Here is a 14,635-nt window from a genome sequence, read left to right as displayed (position 1 = left end):
ACAGCAAAAGCACGATCTCTTCTAAGTTTACGCCCAGTCCTGGGTACATTCAGGAGCAGCTGATCAGCTGACCTGAGAGAGCGGGTGGGTGTATAAGGCTGTAGCAGCTCAGAGAGATAAGATGGGGCGAGGTCATGGAGAGCTTTAAAAGCAAATAAAAGAATTTTAAAATGAATCCTAAAAGAAATAGGCAGCCAGTGAAGTGAAGCTAAAACAGGGGAAATGTGCTCAAACTTTCGAGTGCCAGTTAAAAGACGAGCACCCTTTTGCACCCTCTGTAGATGACTAATATATGATGCACTGACCCCAATATAAAGTGCATTACAGTAATCCAGCCGAGTGCTAACAAAGGCGTGGATCACTGTCTCAAAGTGCTGCCGTGAAAGAATTGGCTTTATTTTTGCCAGCTGCCTGAGGTGAAAGAAGCTAGATTTTACCACTGCCTTAATCTGATTTTCAAACTTCAGATCACAGTCCACTTTGACCCCCAGGTTTGTGACAGTTGGCTTAACATACTGGGCCAAGGAATCTACATACACATTGGGGGTCTCAGTGGGGCTACCAAAAACCATTACCTCTGTCTTTTTATCATTGAATTTTAAAAAGTTAACAGACATCCAAGCCTTAATGTCGTCGAGACACTGAAGTAATGGCTGTGTAAGGTATCTGCCTTTTTTCTTTAGAGGGACATAGATCTGACAGTCATCAGCATAAAAGTGGAGGACGACACATAGTCACTGAGACTGACACAAAAAGTTTGCCCCGCCAAGTAGGACCTAAACCACTCCAGTGCTGTGCCCCTAATGCCCACCCAGTGCTCCAAACGAGAGAATAAAATGGCATGATCCACAGTATCAAACGCAGCTGTCAAATCTAAAAGCACAAGAACAACACAGTCCCCAGCATCAGTTGCTAAAAATATGTCATTAAAAACTTTTAAAAGGGCTGATTCAGTGCTATGAAAGGGTTTAAAACCAGATTGGAAAACCTCTAACACATTTTGCTTTTCCAGGAAGGCCATTATTTGGCTGTAAACTACCTTTTCAAGAATTTTAGAAAGAAAAGGTAGTTGGGAGATAGGCCTGTAATTTGCAAGAACCGTAGGATCAAGAGCAGGTTTTTTAATCAGGGGTATGACTACTGCATGCTTAAAATCTTTAGGGACAACGCCTGACATCAAACTATGGTTTACCAGCTCAAGAACCAAAGGACCAACTGTAGGTAACACCTCTTTTAAAAGATCTCGGTCATCAACACCTTTCCCTTTGCCAGTGATCAGGTGCCCTGCTATGATAATAAGGTGGCCAAAGGACAAGATGGAAGCCACTAGTGATGGGTCCAGCAACACTGACGCACTGGCGCATGTATCAGAGTGAAACCTGTATCGGTGCGTGTGTCACTTTAAGAAAAAGTCACGTGATCGACACAGCTGGATTATCGCTCATTGCCAACACGCCAAACTGTGTTTAAAAGGTACCGCATCCACATCTGCCAACGGAATGAGTCTCCACCAAAAAAAACTAAATTACTCTCGCAAAGAAAAAAAAAAGTACATATGTCTCTACAACAAAATGGAGCCCAAAAGAAAAAAAGAAATGTTTCTGCCTTGTGGAATCATTTTGATCTTGTACCTGCAAATAAGGTAACTGTTTGTCTGTCTTTGCTTCAATGTAATCTATCAGAATAGGAAGAACAGCAATGTGACTTGCAGTGTAAATTATTTATTTTATTTTATGCAGGTTAAATGTTGCATCTGTTCAGCAGAGCTTTCTTAACAAAAGCACCTCCTCAATGTTTAGGCATTACAGAGCCAAACATGAAAATGAGGAGACAAACACACCGAGAATGAACACAGGGCGGCCTATATAGACATTGAGCAGCATTATAATAATCTTTTTTATTAATATGTGTTTTATTATTTTGAAATCAAGCATCTAGGAAGATTGTTCTGGACCAGGCAGTCCTGAATTTTATTATAAAGGACTGCCAACCCCTTAGTATTGTGGAGAGTGTCGGAGAGAAACATTCCAAGATCAGAGGATCCTTTAACGTACTGGGGGAATAGGAAGACATCTTATCTGAACCTTTTCCACCTGGCTTTACAGTTTTTGTGTACCCCAGCTACATATGTGCCCTGTGAGTGTGTGTTTTCCAAACATGGGGAAATGGTGTCAAAAAACACGCAATAGACTGAATGAAAAAACATTGGATAAACTCATTTTTCTGAATAGAAATTTATAATAAACTCTGAGTCAATTACATTTAAATGGGTAATATTACATTTGCAATACTTTCATTTTAATTTTCACTTAATGTTGTTCACAAAATATTTTAAAGATGTCTGCAATATTTGCAATGTAAAAGATATATAAAGTGATTCCATGGAAAGTACAATACCTTACAGTGTATACAAGTATGACTAGGTCATTGAATCGGTGTCTGTTGTGAGTCTCAAGTAAGTTGCCTGAAATAATATTTAAACTCCAGCAGGTGTCAGTATGGAGCAAAACAGCAACACTGTGTCAACACAGTATCGATACAGTGTGGGGAATGTGCTGAAACACTTCATGAGGCCTCATCTACCCATCACTAGAAGCCACTGACATCAATACCATGAATGGAGGGTTTCATGGAAGGAAGAAGGCTAAGGACTGGTGAGCATCAGAACCACTGTCCAGAATGAGACAACAAACAGCCATGAGTACATCAGGAAGATGGCCAAAACCCGATGTGTGCTCAGTGAATACCTCAGGCAGCAGAAACCTAAAAACAAAAAGGAGCATGGAGAAGAAACATCATGGAAGGGCAGGCCTCCGCACGGTATGTACCACTGGCAGAGAGAGGAAGTGGATGACATCCAGAAATGCTTCCAGTGGTCAGACAAATCTGGTCTGAAAGATAGCACAAAGGCACCAATCTTGCCAGCACAGGAACAACTCTAAGGTGTAGATCAGCTCATTAGTCTCAGTGATGGTTGCTATTCAAATTGTCCAGAAAGCTGCTTTCACATTATCTAGTACACAGGTGTCGAACTCCAGGCCTCAAGGGCCGCTGTCCTGCTTGTTTTCAAACTAACCTGCCTTTGTTGCTTCTTATTGGCAAAGCACACCTGATCCAGGTAATCAGCAGCAGGTAGGGCAGGGATATCTCAAAAACAAGCAGGATGCTGGCCCTTTAGGAAGTTTGACACCCCTGAACTAGTGGATCTTCAGAGGGTACTTCACTTAAACTTTTTAACTGGCTACGGAGGGTCCAGGTTTCAAACTTCACCATGATCCTGTCATTTAGGTCAGTTACTCAACACTTAACACTCCTTCTGCATGGGTGTGTGTGATGATAGTATCTCCCTGCTGACCTGCCCCTTGCCATAGCATTTCTTCATCAATTTCTACACATAAGAGCAGTTCCTTCTTCCAAATGTTGGAACACTGAGCTACTAGTTGTTTCGCCATCAAGTCTGGATTCCTGGGTATCGACAATTCCATAGGTCCCAGATCCTATTTGGCTGGGGTTACTTGGTAGAAGAATTCCAACAGCGCCCTTTTCTCATCTCTTGCCCACTTGTGCCTTCTACTTCCAGAAGCTCATTAGTGTGTCCTGGTTGCTCAACACCTGATGCAGACCTTGTTAATCTGGGTGACGTCTGGGCCAGTAGTGCTTCAGTTTAGCCTAGGGACCCATACTGGAAATATATATTTCTGTAGGGTTTCTTGTCTGTAAAAGTTATTTTACTATCATTCAAGACTAAGGATTGTTATTTTATTGTTATTGTATTGTTAGGCAGGAAACAATAATAGTATCTGGCACCCACATTGTGTGCCAGTGATTCTTGAGATAAGGGACAAAACATGTCCGGCAGATAAAACCCAATTTTGTGGTTAAAAATATGCATACAAGTGTTAACCCAACTGCCTAAAAGACAAACCAAGGCAATTTTTATATAACAAAAGTATGATTTTGCATTTTTTATACATATATATTTATTTTAAATGGTACAATACATTACCAGTACCTTAAAAATCCATTGTCCAGAAGTGGGTGTGATAATATTAAAATACAGAAAAAAAATTAAAAGTAATGTAAAATTAACGATCATGGCTCTTGTCACTAAGTATTTAAGTCAATGCCTTATATAATATCAAAATATGCAATTGAAAATGTATTTTTACATATTTATTTATTTTTTTTGTCTGTCCCATTTGGTTCTTTAGCCGTCAGAATTGTTGTCTGAAGACCAACAAGGATACCAAATGGATTTATTTTGCCAAATGGATCATCATGGCATTGCCGTATTGGTCCATTTGATCAAACTTTGTTGTTATTATTTTATTTTATTTTCAGTTGTTACAGATGGGACAGACATGACTGGGGGATAGGAAAGGGAGAAAGAAAGAGAGGAAGGAAAAGAAAAACAGAAGGGAAAAGGGACAGTGAGAAAGGGCACTTACAAAGACAATGAGAGAAAAAAAAATCTCCTGGATCAGCTGTTGAGAGAAAAAGAAGAGAAGACAAGCAAAAAAAACCAAACAAAAACAAAGCAACATACTAAACACAACACCATCACGTTAATCTAGCTAAGTGTGAACAGCAGTAAATACTAAATATTGAAAGTTGTTGTGCAGCACGCAGGACAGACAGCGCACAATGTGCTTTGAAGTAGCAGCTATGAAAGGTGTAGTTTCTGTCTACGAACAGTGAACACCAGTGTGCACACCTGTGTGGATCAACGCGCTTGTATACAAAAGGTTTCCCCATGTAACGGTCTGCTAGAGGGTGTGGAGGCCCATAGCCCCGTCCCCCAGGGCATGAAGCAGGCATGGAGGAGATCCAGGCTCCAGACATCCAGAGGCCCCAGAGTGCGAGAGCCCAGGAGTACCACCGAGGGGCATCCGTGCCACCCTCCTGGGAAGGGCTGATGAGATCCCAGACGAGGGGGTCACCCAGTAGCCACGGAGCAGAAGCCAGAGGGGGCTGCACTGGCGTGCCCGCCGGCTCTGCCGGCAGCCAGCTGTGCCAGAGTGAACCGAGTTGCAGGCCCCGAGGCCTATTTTTTAAGTGATTAAAATCGTGTCCAGAGTTTTTGTCAGCACCATCAGATTTTTTTAAAAGTACAAAAAAATCAGGAATTATTGTGGGTATCTTACACTCTGAGGACCCCTTTACCACTTTCTGTTTGATACACATGCCATGAGGTATAATTATATATAAATATGTTTTTGAAAAATCAAAAAAGATATTTTAGAAAATTAAAACCTGTTTTCTCGCTAATGTATCACTGGTGCGATACAGTAAAAAAATGCCAAACATTTGAAGATACACATAAAGAATAAAAAAATTGTCCAAAGGTAACATCAGTTTGAAATAAAAAGGAACATTTCCAGCTGTTCCTCCTCTATTGAACATTCTTGCCATACCTTAAAGTGTCCAGTCTCCAGCCTGGATTCTGCAGTCCAGCCGACAGCAGCTTCATTCCTGAGTCTCCTGGATGATTGTAGCTCAGGTCCAGCTCTCTCAGATGGCAGGGGTTGGAGCTCAGAGCTGAGGCCAGAGAAGTACAGCCTTCCTCTGTGATCAGACAGCCTGACAGACTGCAGACACACAAAACAACAGGAAAAGTTATTTAACCCTTTAAGACCTACCATAGAACCAAGTACTACAGAAATATAATGGGGTTTTTTTTCCTGCAAATGCAACTTTTGCAAAGCCATATGTGGAAGGAAACTGTGACCTAGGACAAGCTAAATGCATAAGATGTAAGTACAACTACTCAGGTTTCATATGCAAAAAAATAAAATAAAAATTACGCTAACTTACGTGGTTGCAATTCTACCAGACTTTAAAAATAGTTGCGCAAAACGTAGCGTACCCGCTCCGACCGGCCTTAAAGTGTTAAAGTGGGGTTTGTTTGTTTTTTTTGTTTTTTTTTTTAAATATTCCAGCCTTTTTAGATACAGTGACATTCTTATTCTCTTATTCCTATTCATTCTGTACATGCATTCACCTTAATTTAACAGCATCCAGTGTTGAAGGGGTCCTGATATGTAAAGGCAGTTTATTCCACAGTTTCTGTATGATGATTAAACAGACTGTGGCGTTAAGAAAGAATGTTAGCGATTGAACCCTAACATTGACACAATCTCCTATGAGCAACAGTTTGTGACAATGGGAGGACTCATTGCAAAGATCTTGCCTTTCCCATTGCCTGTTTCTGTTTCTGAAAGGGGCTGGATCAGCATCCAGTTCATTTAGAACTCTTCCACTTTAATTTAAAATCACAGGACTCAACCAAATGATTAGAAATGAAGCGACAGACAAAATGAAACTTGACATGTGAGACTAACATGAAAACATTAAAATGATAGATTATGTTAAATAATGCCATTTTTACATCATATCTGAAGTCTTACATTAGTAAGCCATTTCAGACTCAAAAGAACAACAAACTTATTCTACATTGTTATAAGTTTAAAAGACTGAAACTGACCTTAGTGTTTCCAATATACAGTTCAGACTGCTCACTCCAGCAGAGAGAACTTTCACTCCTGAATCCTGCAGGTTGTTGTTACTCAGATCAAGCTCTCGTAGATGACAGAATTGGGAGCTGAGAACTGAGGACAGAGCTTCACAGCTTCTCTCTGAAAGGTTACACCAGTTCATCCTGAAGAAACATTGATATATGTAGTCACATAAAATGAACTTTAATATTGTCCGGATAAGACAAGACAAAACGACTCGAAGTGTTGTAAAAACTGTTATAGTTAATTCTGTGGCAAACACAAAAAATAAAATTTACTCAACAACAATAATATGGATCTACATAAATGAAAAACAGTGAGGAGCTGGTAGATTTAATGATTGTAGTTCAGTATCAAGTGATGCAGGCATACACTACTGGTGGCCAATTTAGTAATTCTATTGCTAGGCAACAGTAATCATAGATTAAAAACAATGCAGCAAATAAAAGGGGACATATAATACTTCTTTATAACTCTCTTTTTGGTTTTTTTGCTTTTATTCGGGGACTTCACAGTCCTTATGCTGGGGCTTCATGTTTTATCTCTTCCTTCTTCCTTTTCTTCCTTCTCTAAGGCTACTTTATCACCCCCTTTCTTCTGATGGACCACTTTCAGGAAACCTGCTTGAGTGCATTACTGAATAACATCATTTCTGGTTTTCTAATTGGAAATTGAAAATTTAACTTGACTTTGAGAAAAGAAGATAGTAAAGGAGGATCAGACTTCTGTTCTTATTTGTGAAGTGTTACTTGAGGTTCGTGGTGTTGACATCAGAATTTAGATGGGAGAGGAATGCTTGACTAAGGACAGTAATGTTTCTCAACCACAAACTTAAAGTACTTGAAAATGACTGAGCAAAGAAATACACTGTCTTGACACATGCAATGTAGTGACTGTGATTTACTTCACCAACAGCTGTAGAGCCTGAGGATATGCAATCAACAGTAATGTTGATTATAACACAAAGGGCAAACTTAATTTTTTAACTCTCTGAGAGCTTAATCAGAGAGCGAGGAAAGTAGTAGAATTTGTATAGTCACATTCAACATGTTAACAGCAATGGCTCAATTCTTAACACTGGTTTACAACATGATGGACCAAGTGGGGTTTCACTATATGGAAATTCTGTGGGGTTTTTTGCGCTTCCTTGGTTTCTCTAAAAGGTGTTTTTTTTTTTTCTTCGAGACATAGACAAGGGTAGGGCTGAATATATGTGCGTAGAGCATCGTTTTAAAGGCCTGGAAGTCCCGAGGTCAAAATGAGAGATGCCCCCTAGGGTGGTGGAGAATGACCGAGCTATGGTCCTGTGGGACTTCCAGATACAGACAGGCAAAATGGTGATGGCTAACCAACCGGACATAGTTGTGGTAGACAAACGGAAGAAGACGGACGTAGTGATAGATGTAGCGTTTCGAATGACAGCAACATCAGGAAGAAGGAACATGAGAAGCATGAGAAATACCAAGGGCTCAGAGAAAAGCTCAAGAAGATGTGGAGAGTGAAGGTAACAGTGGTCCCAGTGGTAACTGGAGTGCTACGCGCAGTGACACTCAAGCTAGGCGACTGGCCTAGCTTGAGAGGAACAATATGAGAGATCTCTGCCAAAAAGAATGCAGTCCTAGACACAGCTAAGATACTGCACAGGAACCTCAAGCTCCCAAGACTCTGGTAGAGGACCCGAGCTTGAAGGACAGACCAGTCGAGAAACTGAACAGACACTACCTTCTTAAAAAAAAAAGAAAAAAGCTCTAGTTGCTGTTTTTCAAAAATACAGAAAACACCATCAACTAAGTTGCATTTGAAATAATAATAATAATAATGATAATAATAATGATAATAATAATAATAATAATAATAATAATAATAATAATAATAATAACATCCAAAACAAAATTCCTTACAGAGCTTTGTTGGAGGCTTTGACCACTGTAAGAAATTTCAGAAGAGCCTCCTCTGAAGCAGAGTATTTCTTCAGGTCAAACACATCCAGATCTTCTTCTGATGACAGTAAGATGAAGACCAGAGCTGACCACTGAGCAGAAGACAGTTTATCTGTGGAGAGACTTCCTGAACTCAGGGACTGTTGGATCTCCTCCACTAGAGAACGATCATTTAGTTCATTCAAACAGTGGAGCAGATTGATGCTTTTCTCTGCAGATAGATTCTCACTGAGCTTCTTCTTGATGTACTGGATTGTTTTCTTGTTTTTATGTGAGCTACTTCCTATCTGTGTCAGTAGGTCTTGTAGGAGAGCTTGATTTGTCTGCATTGAAAAACCGAGGAGGAAGCGTAGGAACAAGTCCAGGTGTCCATTTGGACTCTGTAAGGCCTTGTTCACAGCACTCTGGTGGAGATGTTTTAAGTTGTTTAAGTTCTTTTCAAGTGATTTAGACTTCTGGGTAACAGTTTGATTTTCTTCCAGCAGATTGACTCCAGAGTTGATGAAGGTCAGATGGACATGAAGAGCAGCCAGAAACTCCTGAACACTCAGATGGATGAAGCAGAACACCTTGTCCTGGTACAGTCCTCTCTCCTCTTTAAAGATCTGTGTGAACACTCCTGAGTACACTGAGGCTGCTCTGATATCGATGCCACACTCTGTCAGGTCTGATTCATAGAAGATCAGGTTTCCTTTCTGCAGCTGATCAAAAGCCAGTTTTCCCAGATACTCAATCATCTCCCTGCTCTCTGAACTCCAGTGTGGATCTGTCTCAGCTCCTCCATCATACTTGACCTTCTTCACTTTGGCCTGAACCACCAGGAAGTGGATGTACATCTCAGTCAAGGTCATGGGCAGCTCTCCTCTCTCCGCAGTTTTCAACACATCCTCTACAACTGTAGCAGTGATCCAGCAGAAGACTGGGATGTGGCACATGATGTGGAGGCTTCGTGATGTCTTGATGTGGGAGATGATCCTGCTGGCCTGCTCCTCATCTCTGAATCTCTTCCTGAAGTACTCCTCCTTCTGTGGGTCAGTGAACCCTCTGACCTCTGTCACCATGCCAACACAATCAGGAGGGATCTGACTGGCTGCTGCAGGTCGTGTGGTTATCCAGAGGCGAGCAGAGGGAAGCAGTTTCCCCCTGATGAGGTTTATCAGCAGCACATCCACTGAGGTGGACTTTCTAGGGTCAGTTAGGATTGTAGTTTTGTGGAAGTCCAGAGGAAGGCGACACTCATCCAGACCATCAAAGATAAACACAACCCGGTAGTCTTCAAAGCTGCGGAGTCCTGCTTTTTTAGTTTCAGTAAAGAAGTGATGAACAAGTTCCACCAAGCTGAACTTTTCCTTTTTCAGCAAATTCAGCTCTCTGAAAGTGAATGGAAATATGAACTGGATGTCCTGGTTGGCTTTGTCTTCAGCCCAGTCAAGCACAAACTTCTGTGTTAAGACTGTTTTCCCAATGCCAGCCACTCCCTTTGTCAGCACTGTTCTGATTGGTTTATCTCTTCCAGGTGAGGCTCTAAAGATGTCTTCTCGTCTGATTGTTGTTTCTGGTCTGTCTGGTTTCCTGGATGCTGTTTCAATCTGTCTGACCTCATGTTCATCATTGACCTCTGCAGTCCCTCCCTCTGTGATGTAGAGCTCTGTGTAGATCTGATTCAGAAGGGTTGGGTTTCCTGCTTTAGTGATCCCCTCAAACACACACTGAAACTTCCTCTTTAGCTTGGACTTGATGTGACGCTGATAAACTGCAGCACAAAGTTCTAAGAAAAAAGAAAAAAAAATGTAGAATATATATATATATAGTTCATGTCTTTCAAAATGCACATAATTTTAATACCCCAAAGAACAAATGAGAGAATGTTAGGTCCATGTTGAGGCATTAGTAAATGTTCCACTTACACAACAGTTTAAAGTGTCAAAGAAATTATCTTACTGCTTTGCAGATGCTCAGCAAGCTCTTCCTGCTTCATCACCCTTAGGAAGTCCAGTGTGATCTTCAGAAGTGCCTCTCTGCTGTTCTTCCTCGTCTGTTCTTCTTCTTCTTCACCCTCCATCTCTCTCTGCTTCTCCAAACATTGGTGGTAATCTGGGCACACAACCTTCTGGATCTTTTTCAACTCGTTCTTTACAAAAGTGATGATGTTCTCCTCCAGCAACTGGAACAGAATATTATGAATGACCCAATCAGACTGAAATCATGGACCCAAACATCAGATCTATGTTGGAAACTGACAACCCACTGGTCTACAAAGAGCAGCATGGAGATAATTGTTAACAGAATAGATTTAAAATAGATGTACATATAAAAACCTTAAATATGGAGTCCATGTCTGCTTGATGCCGTTTAATGGACTGAGTACTGGGAACCTCTGAGCTTTCCTGGTAAATTCTGTTGAGCAGGAAGACTTATTTCAAGAACACTGTAAATTTCCAGTAAGTGACATTTCAACAAAGACAATAATTCAGATAACTCCTTTTACTTTTAAATATTTATGAGTTATTTTGATTCCACTGAAAAATCAACAGGTATTTTGCTTTAAATAAAATGGTTTCAGTTTCCTCAAGGCACTTGAACTTCAGGAAACTGGAGTTGTACTGTCATGTGAGTCAGTATGAGTGTTTAAACCTTTAAAATACAATTCCAATCAAATGGTTAGACACACCTTCTCATTTAATTGTTTGTCTTTATTTTCATGACTATTCACATTGTGAAGGAATCAAAACATGAATAAACATATATGAAATTATGTAGTAAACTAAAAAGTGTGCTCAAATAACTCAAACCATATTTTAGATTTTTTACAATAGCCACCCTTTGCTTTGATTACTGCTTTGCACTTGGCATTCTCTCAATGAGCTTCATGATGTAGTCACTTTAAATGGTTTTCCAGCAGTCTTGGAGGAGTTCTCAGAGAGGCTGAGCACCTGTTGGCCCTTTTGCCTTCACTCGGTCCATCTCATCCAAACCTTCATCCACATCCACCCCCCTTACATGTGGGGTCCCTCAAGGATCTATCCTATTTTTAGAAAACATGGAATCTCATTTCACTGTTATGCCGATGATTCTCAAATTTACCTATCTCTTAAAAAGATCATGGTTTTCATTACATTTTTTGAATGTAAATGACCAAAAAACTGAGATTGTACTATCTGGACCTTCTGACGCTCGCTCGTCTCTGAAGGTTGACCTTGTGTCCTCTGGAAAAGAAGTCCCTTTGCAAAGAATCTGGTAGTGCTCTTTGATAGTAGCTTTTCATTTGAGAAACAAATGAATTCTGTTGTAAAAGCCAGCTTCTTCCAGCTCAGGGCACTAGCAAAAACTAAGAACATTTTGTCATTTGCTGACTTCGAGAAAGTGATACATGCATTTACTTCATCCAGGCTTGACTACTGTAATAGTCTTTATTTTGGTATCTGCCAGGCTCTGCTCTCTCGTCTTCAGCTAGTTCAGAATGCTGCAGCTTGACTCTTGACAGGCACTCGTAAACATGACCATATATCCCCAGTCTTGGCTCGTTAACACTGGCTTCCAGTACGTTGTAGAATTGATTTTACGATTTTATTGCTTGTTTTTAAATCTCTAAATGGATAAACTCCGGCATACCTCTCTAATCTGTTCACTAAAAATACTCCTAATAGAGCTTTCAGGTCAGGTGATAAGTTGCTTCTAGTGGTCCCTAGAAGCAGGCTAAAAAACAGGGGAGATCAGGCCTATGCGATTGCTGCGCCCAAACTTTGGAACAGTCTGCCACTTGAAATTAGGATCTCTTCAACACTTGACATTTTTAAAACCCGTTTGAAAACACATTTTTAGTCTCTAGCTTTTAATTGTGACTGAGTTTTGTTTTGTTCTTTGTGTGTGTTTGATCTACTTCTTACATTTTTACTATGTACAGGACTTTGGTCAACCTGTGTTGCTTCTAAATGTGCTTCTAAAAAAAATGCTTGATTGATCAAAACCTTCTCGACTGGGTTAAGGTCAGGTGACTTTGGTGGAGGCCATGCCATCTGGCAGAGCACTCCATCACTCTCCTTCTTGGTCAAATAGCTGGTGGGAGCCATGCATGAGACCATGCGTTCACCTTTCGGTGTCTCAAAAAGATGCGGAGGATGGAACCAAGGATCTCATATTTGGACTCATCAGACCATAGCACAGATTTCCGTTCCTTGTAATTCTTGGGCCAAACAAATTTCTTCTTCCTGTTACTTTTCCTTAGTCATGGTTTCTTAATAGCTATTTGACCATAAAGGCCTTATTTTTACCATCTCCTCTAAAGAGTTGATGTGACAAAGGGCATCCATCACCCACCAGAAATGAGTCTGACTTATTGCTCGATATGAAGTTCGGATGAAATGGCCCTTAGCAATGGGCCAGACACCCCATCCTCCCAAAGAACATCCCACATGACACTCCGAGGGACATGGTCAAATGCTTTCTCAAAGTCGACAAAATACATTTTTACTTATTGCGCAAACTTCAATGCCCCCTCAAGTATCCTCAAGAGAGTAAAGGTCCAGTGTTCCACGACCATGATGAAAATTGCATTGCTCCCCTTGTTCCCCCTGTATCCTAGGTTTGAGTAACAGATGAACCAGCACCCTGGCATAGACTTTCCCAGGGAGGCTGAGTATGATCCCACTACAATTGGAACACACCCTTCAGTCCCCCTTCTTAACCCTCTGAGGTCGACAGACAGCTATGGATCAGTGGGTAGAGCAGATCAGCTACTGATTGGAAGGTTGGTGGTTCTATCCTGCATGACCAAATATCCTTGGGCCAGATACTAACCCCATGTTCATCGGAGTGTGAATGCGTGTCAGTGTTGGTTAGTTTGCACTTGTGTTTAGCAGTGCTTGTATGAGTGGGCGTGAATGAGGCTTATTGTATAAAGTGCTTTGAGTACTGTGGGAGATTAGAAAAGCGCTATATAAGAATCAGTCGATTTAGCATTTACGTGCCGGCGCTTCCAAATCACCAATTTCACCAACACAGCTAACATAACTAAGATAACACAGCAACAAGATGCAGCGACCCAGAGTCTCCATTTCATTTCAACATTTTAGTTGAAAGTGCAGACTTATGTTAAATAATACATTCACTGTGCTATTTACTGCGAGAACAAATGGTAAAAACTTTCTAAGGACAGCGCTAGGTAATGTAAGCAGTTTTTAAAGGTGAACTAAAGACGTAGAATCAAAAGTATCAAAAACGCCGAACTGTACCCTGGACCCCAGAGGGTTAAAGACAGGAACCACCACCCGAGTCTGCCAATCCAGAGGTATCGTCCTTTATCTCCACACAACATTGTAGAGGCTTCAACCAAGACAGCCCTATGACATCCAGAGCCTTCAGGAACTCTGTGCGAACTTCATCCACCCCAGGAGCTCTGCCACCAAGGAGTTTTTTAACTGCCTCAGTGGCCTCACCTCCGTAGATAGATGACTCATCATGTCTGAGTGCAGCAGGTGGTTCTGAATGGTCCAATCTGGCCTCAATCTCCCCACTCTCCCTCGGAATGCTGATGAAGCTCTGCAGGTGGTGTGCGTTGAAGATTTTGCAGACCAGGGCCTCTGCCAGGTGTTCGCAGCGCATCCTCACTATAAGTTGAGTTATTTATCAATGTTTTGCCTTTGCTACATTATTTCACATATCAGGGCGATATGGGTGGGATGGGAATTCGCCTTGTAATCGGAAGGTTGCTGGTTCGAGCCCCGGCTTGGACAGTCTCGGTCGTTGTGTCCTTGGGTAAGACACTTTACCCGTTGCCTACTGGTGGTGGTCAGAGGGCCCGGTGGCGCCAGTGTCCGGCAGCCTCGCCTCTGTCAGTGCGCCCCAGGGTGGCTGTGGCTACAATGTAGCTGCCATCACCAGTGTGTGAATGGGTGGATGACTGAGAGTGTAAAGTGCTTTGGGGTCCTTAGTAGTGAAGCGCAAATCATGAACGAATCGTTCAATACTCGAGAATCACTTTACTGACTCATGAATCATGATTCACAAGCCCAACTGACTCACTGACTCATCCCTGTTGCTGTTAGCAGCAATATATCCAGCTTATAATTAAAATTGTGGAGAAAAACACAACATCCAGTATCTTAACAAAAACATTTCTGCTCTGAATTGGAAGAAAAAACCCTGAGTAGAAGCTCACATCAAGACAATAGCTCCTCGGTT

General features: G+C 41.3%; 1 protein-coding gene across 1 annotated transcript; it reads right to left on the bottom strand.

Annotated features, from left to right (window-relative positions):
- Nucleotides 1–8,412: 8,412 nt before the first annotated feature.
- LOC120434839 (protein NLRC3-like) lies at nucleotides 8,413–14,056 on the bottom strand. Its single transcript, XM_039603283.1, has 3 exons — nucleotides 13,802–14,056; nucleotides 10,405–10,619; nucleotides 8,413–9,856 (listed from the first exon to the last, which is right to left on the bottom strand). The coding sequence occupies exons 1-3, from the start codon at nucleotides 14,054–14,056 to the stop codon at nucleotides 8,413–8,415; spliced, it is 1,914 nt and encodes a 637-aa protein (XP_039459217.1).
- Between the last annotated feature and the right edge of the window lie 579 nt (nucleotides 14,057–14,635).

Source organism: Oreochromis aureus, linkage group 3 (genome assembly GCF_013358895.1).
Source record: "Oreochromis aureus strain Israel breed Guangdong linkage group 3, ZZ_aureus, whole genome shotgun sequence".
Classification (NCBI taxonomy): Eukaryota; Metazoa; Chordata; class Actinopteri; order Cichliformes; family Cichlidae; genus Oreochromis; species Oreochromis aureus.
This window is presented reverse-complemented; position numbering and strand designations above follow the sequence as displayed.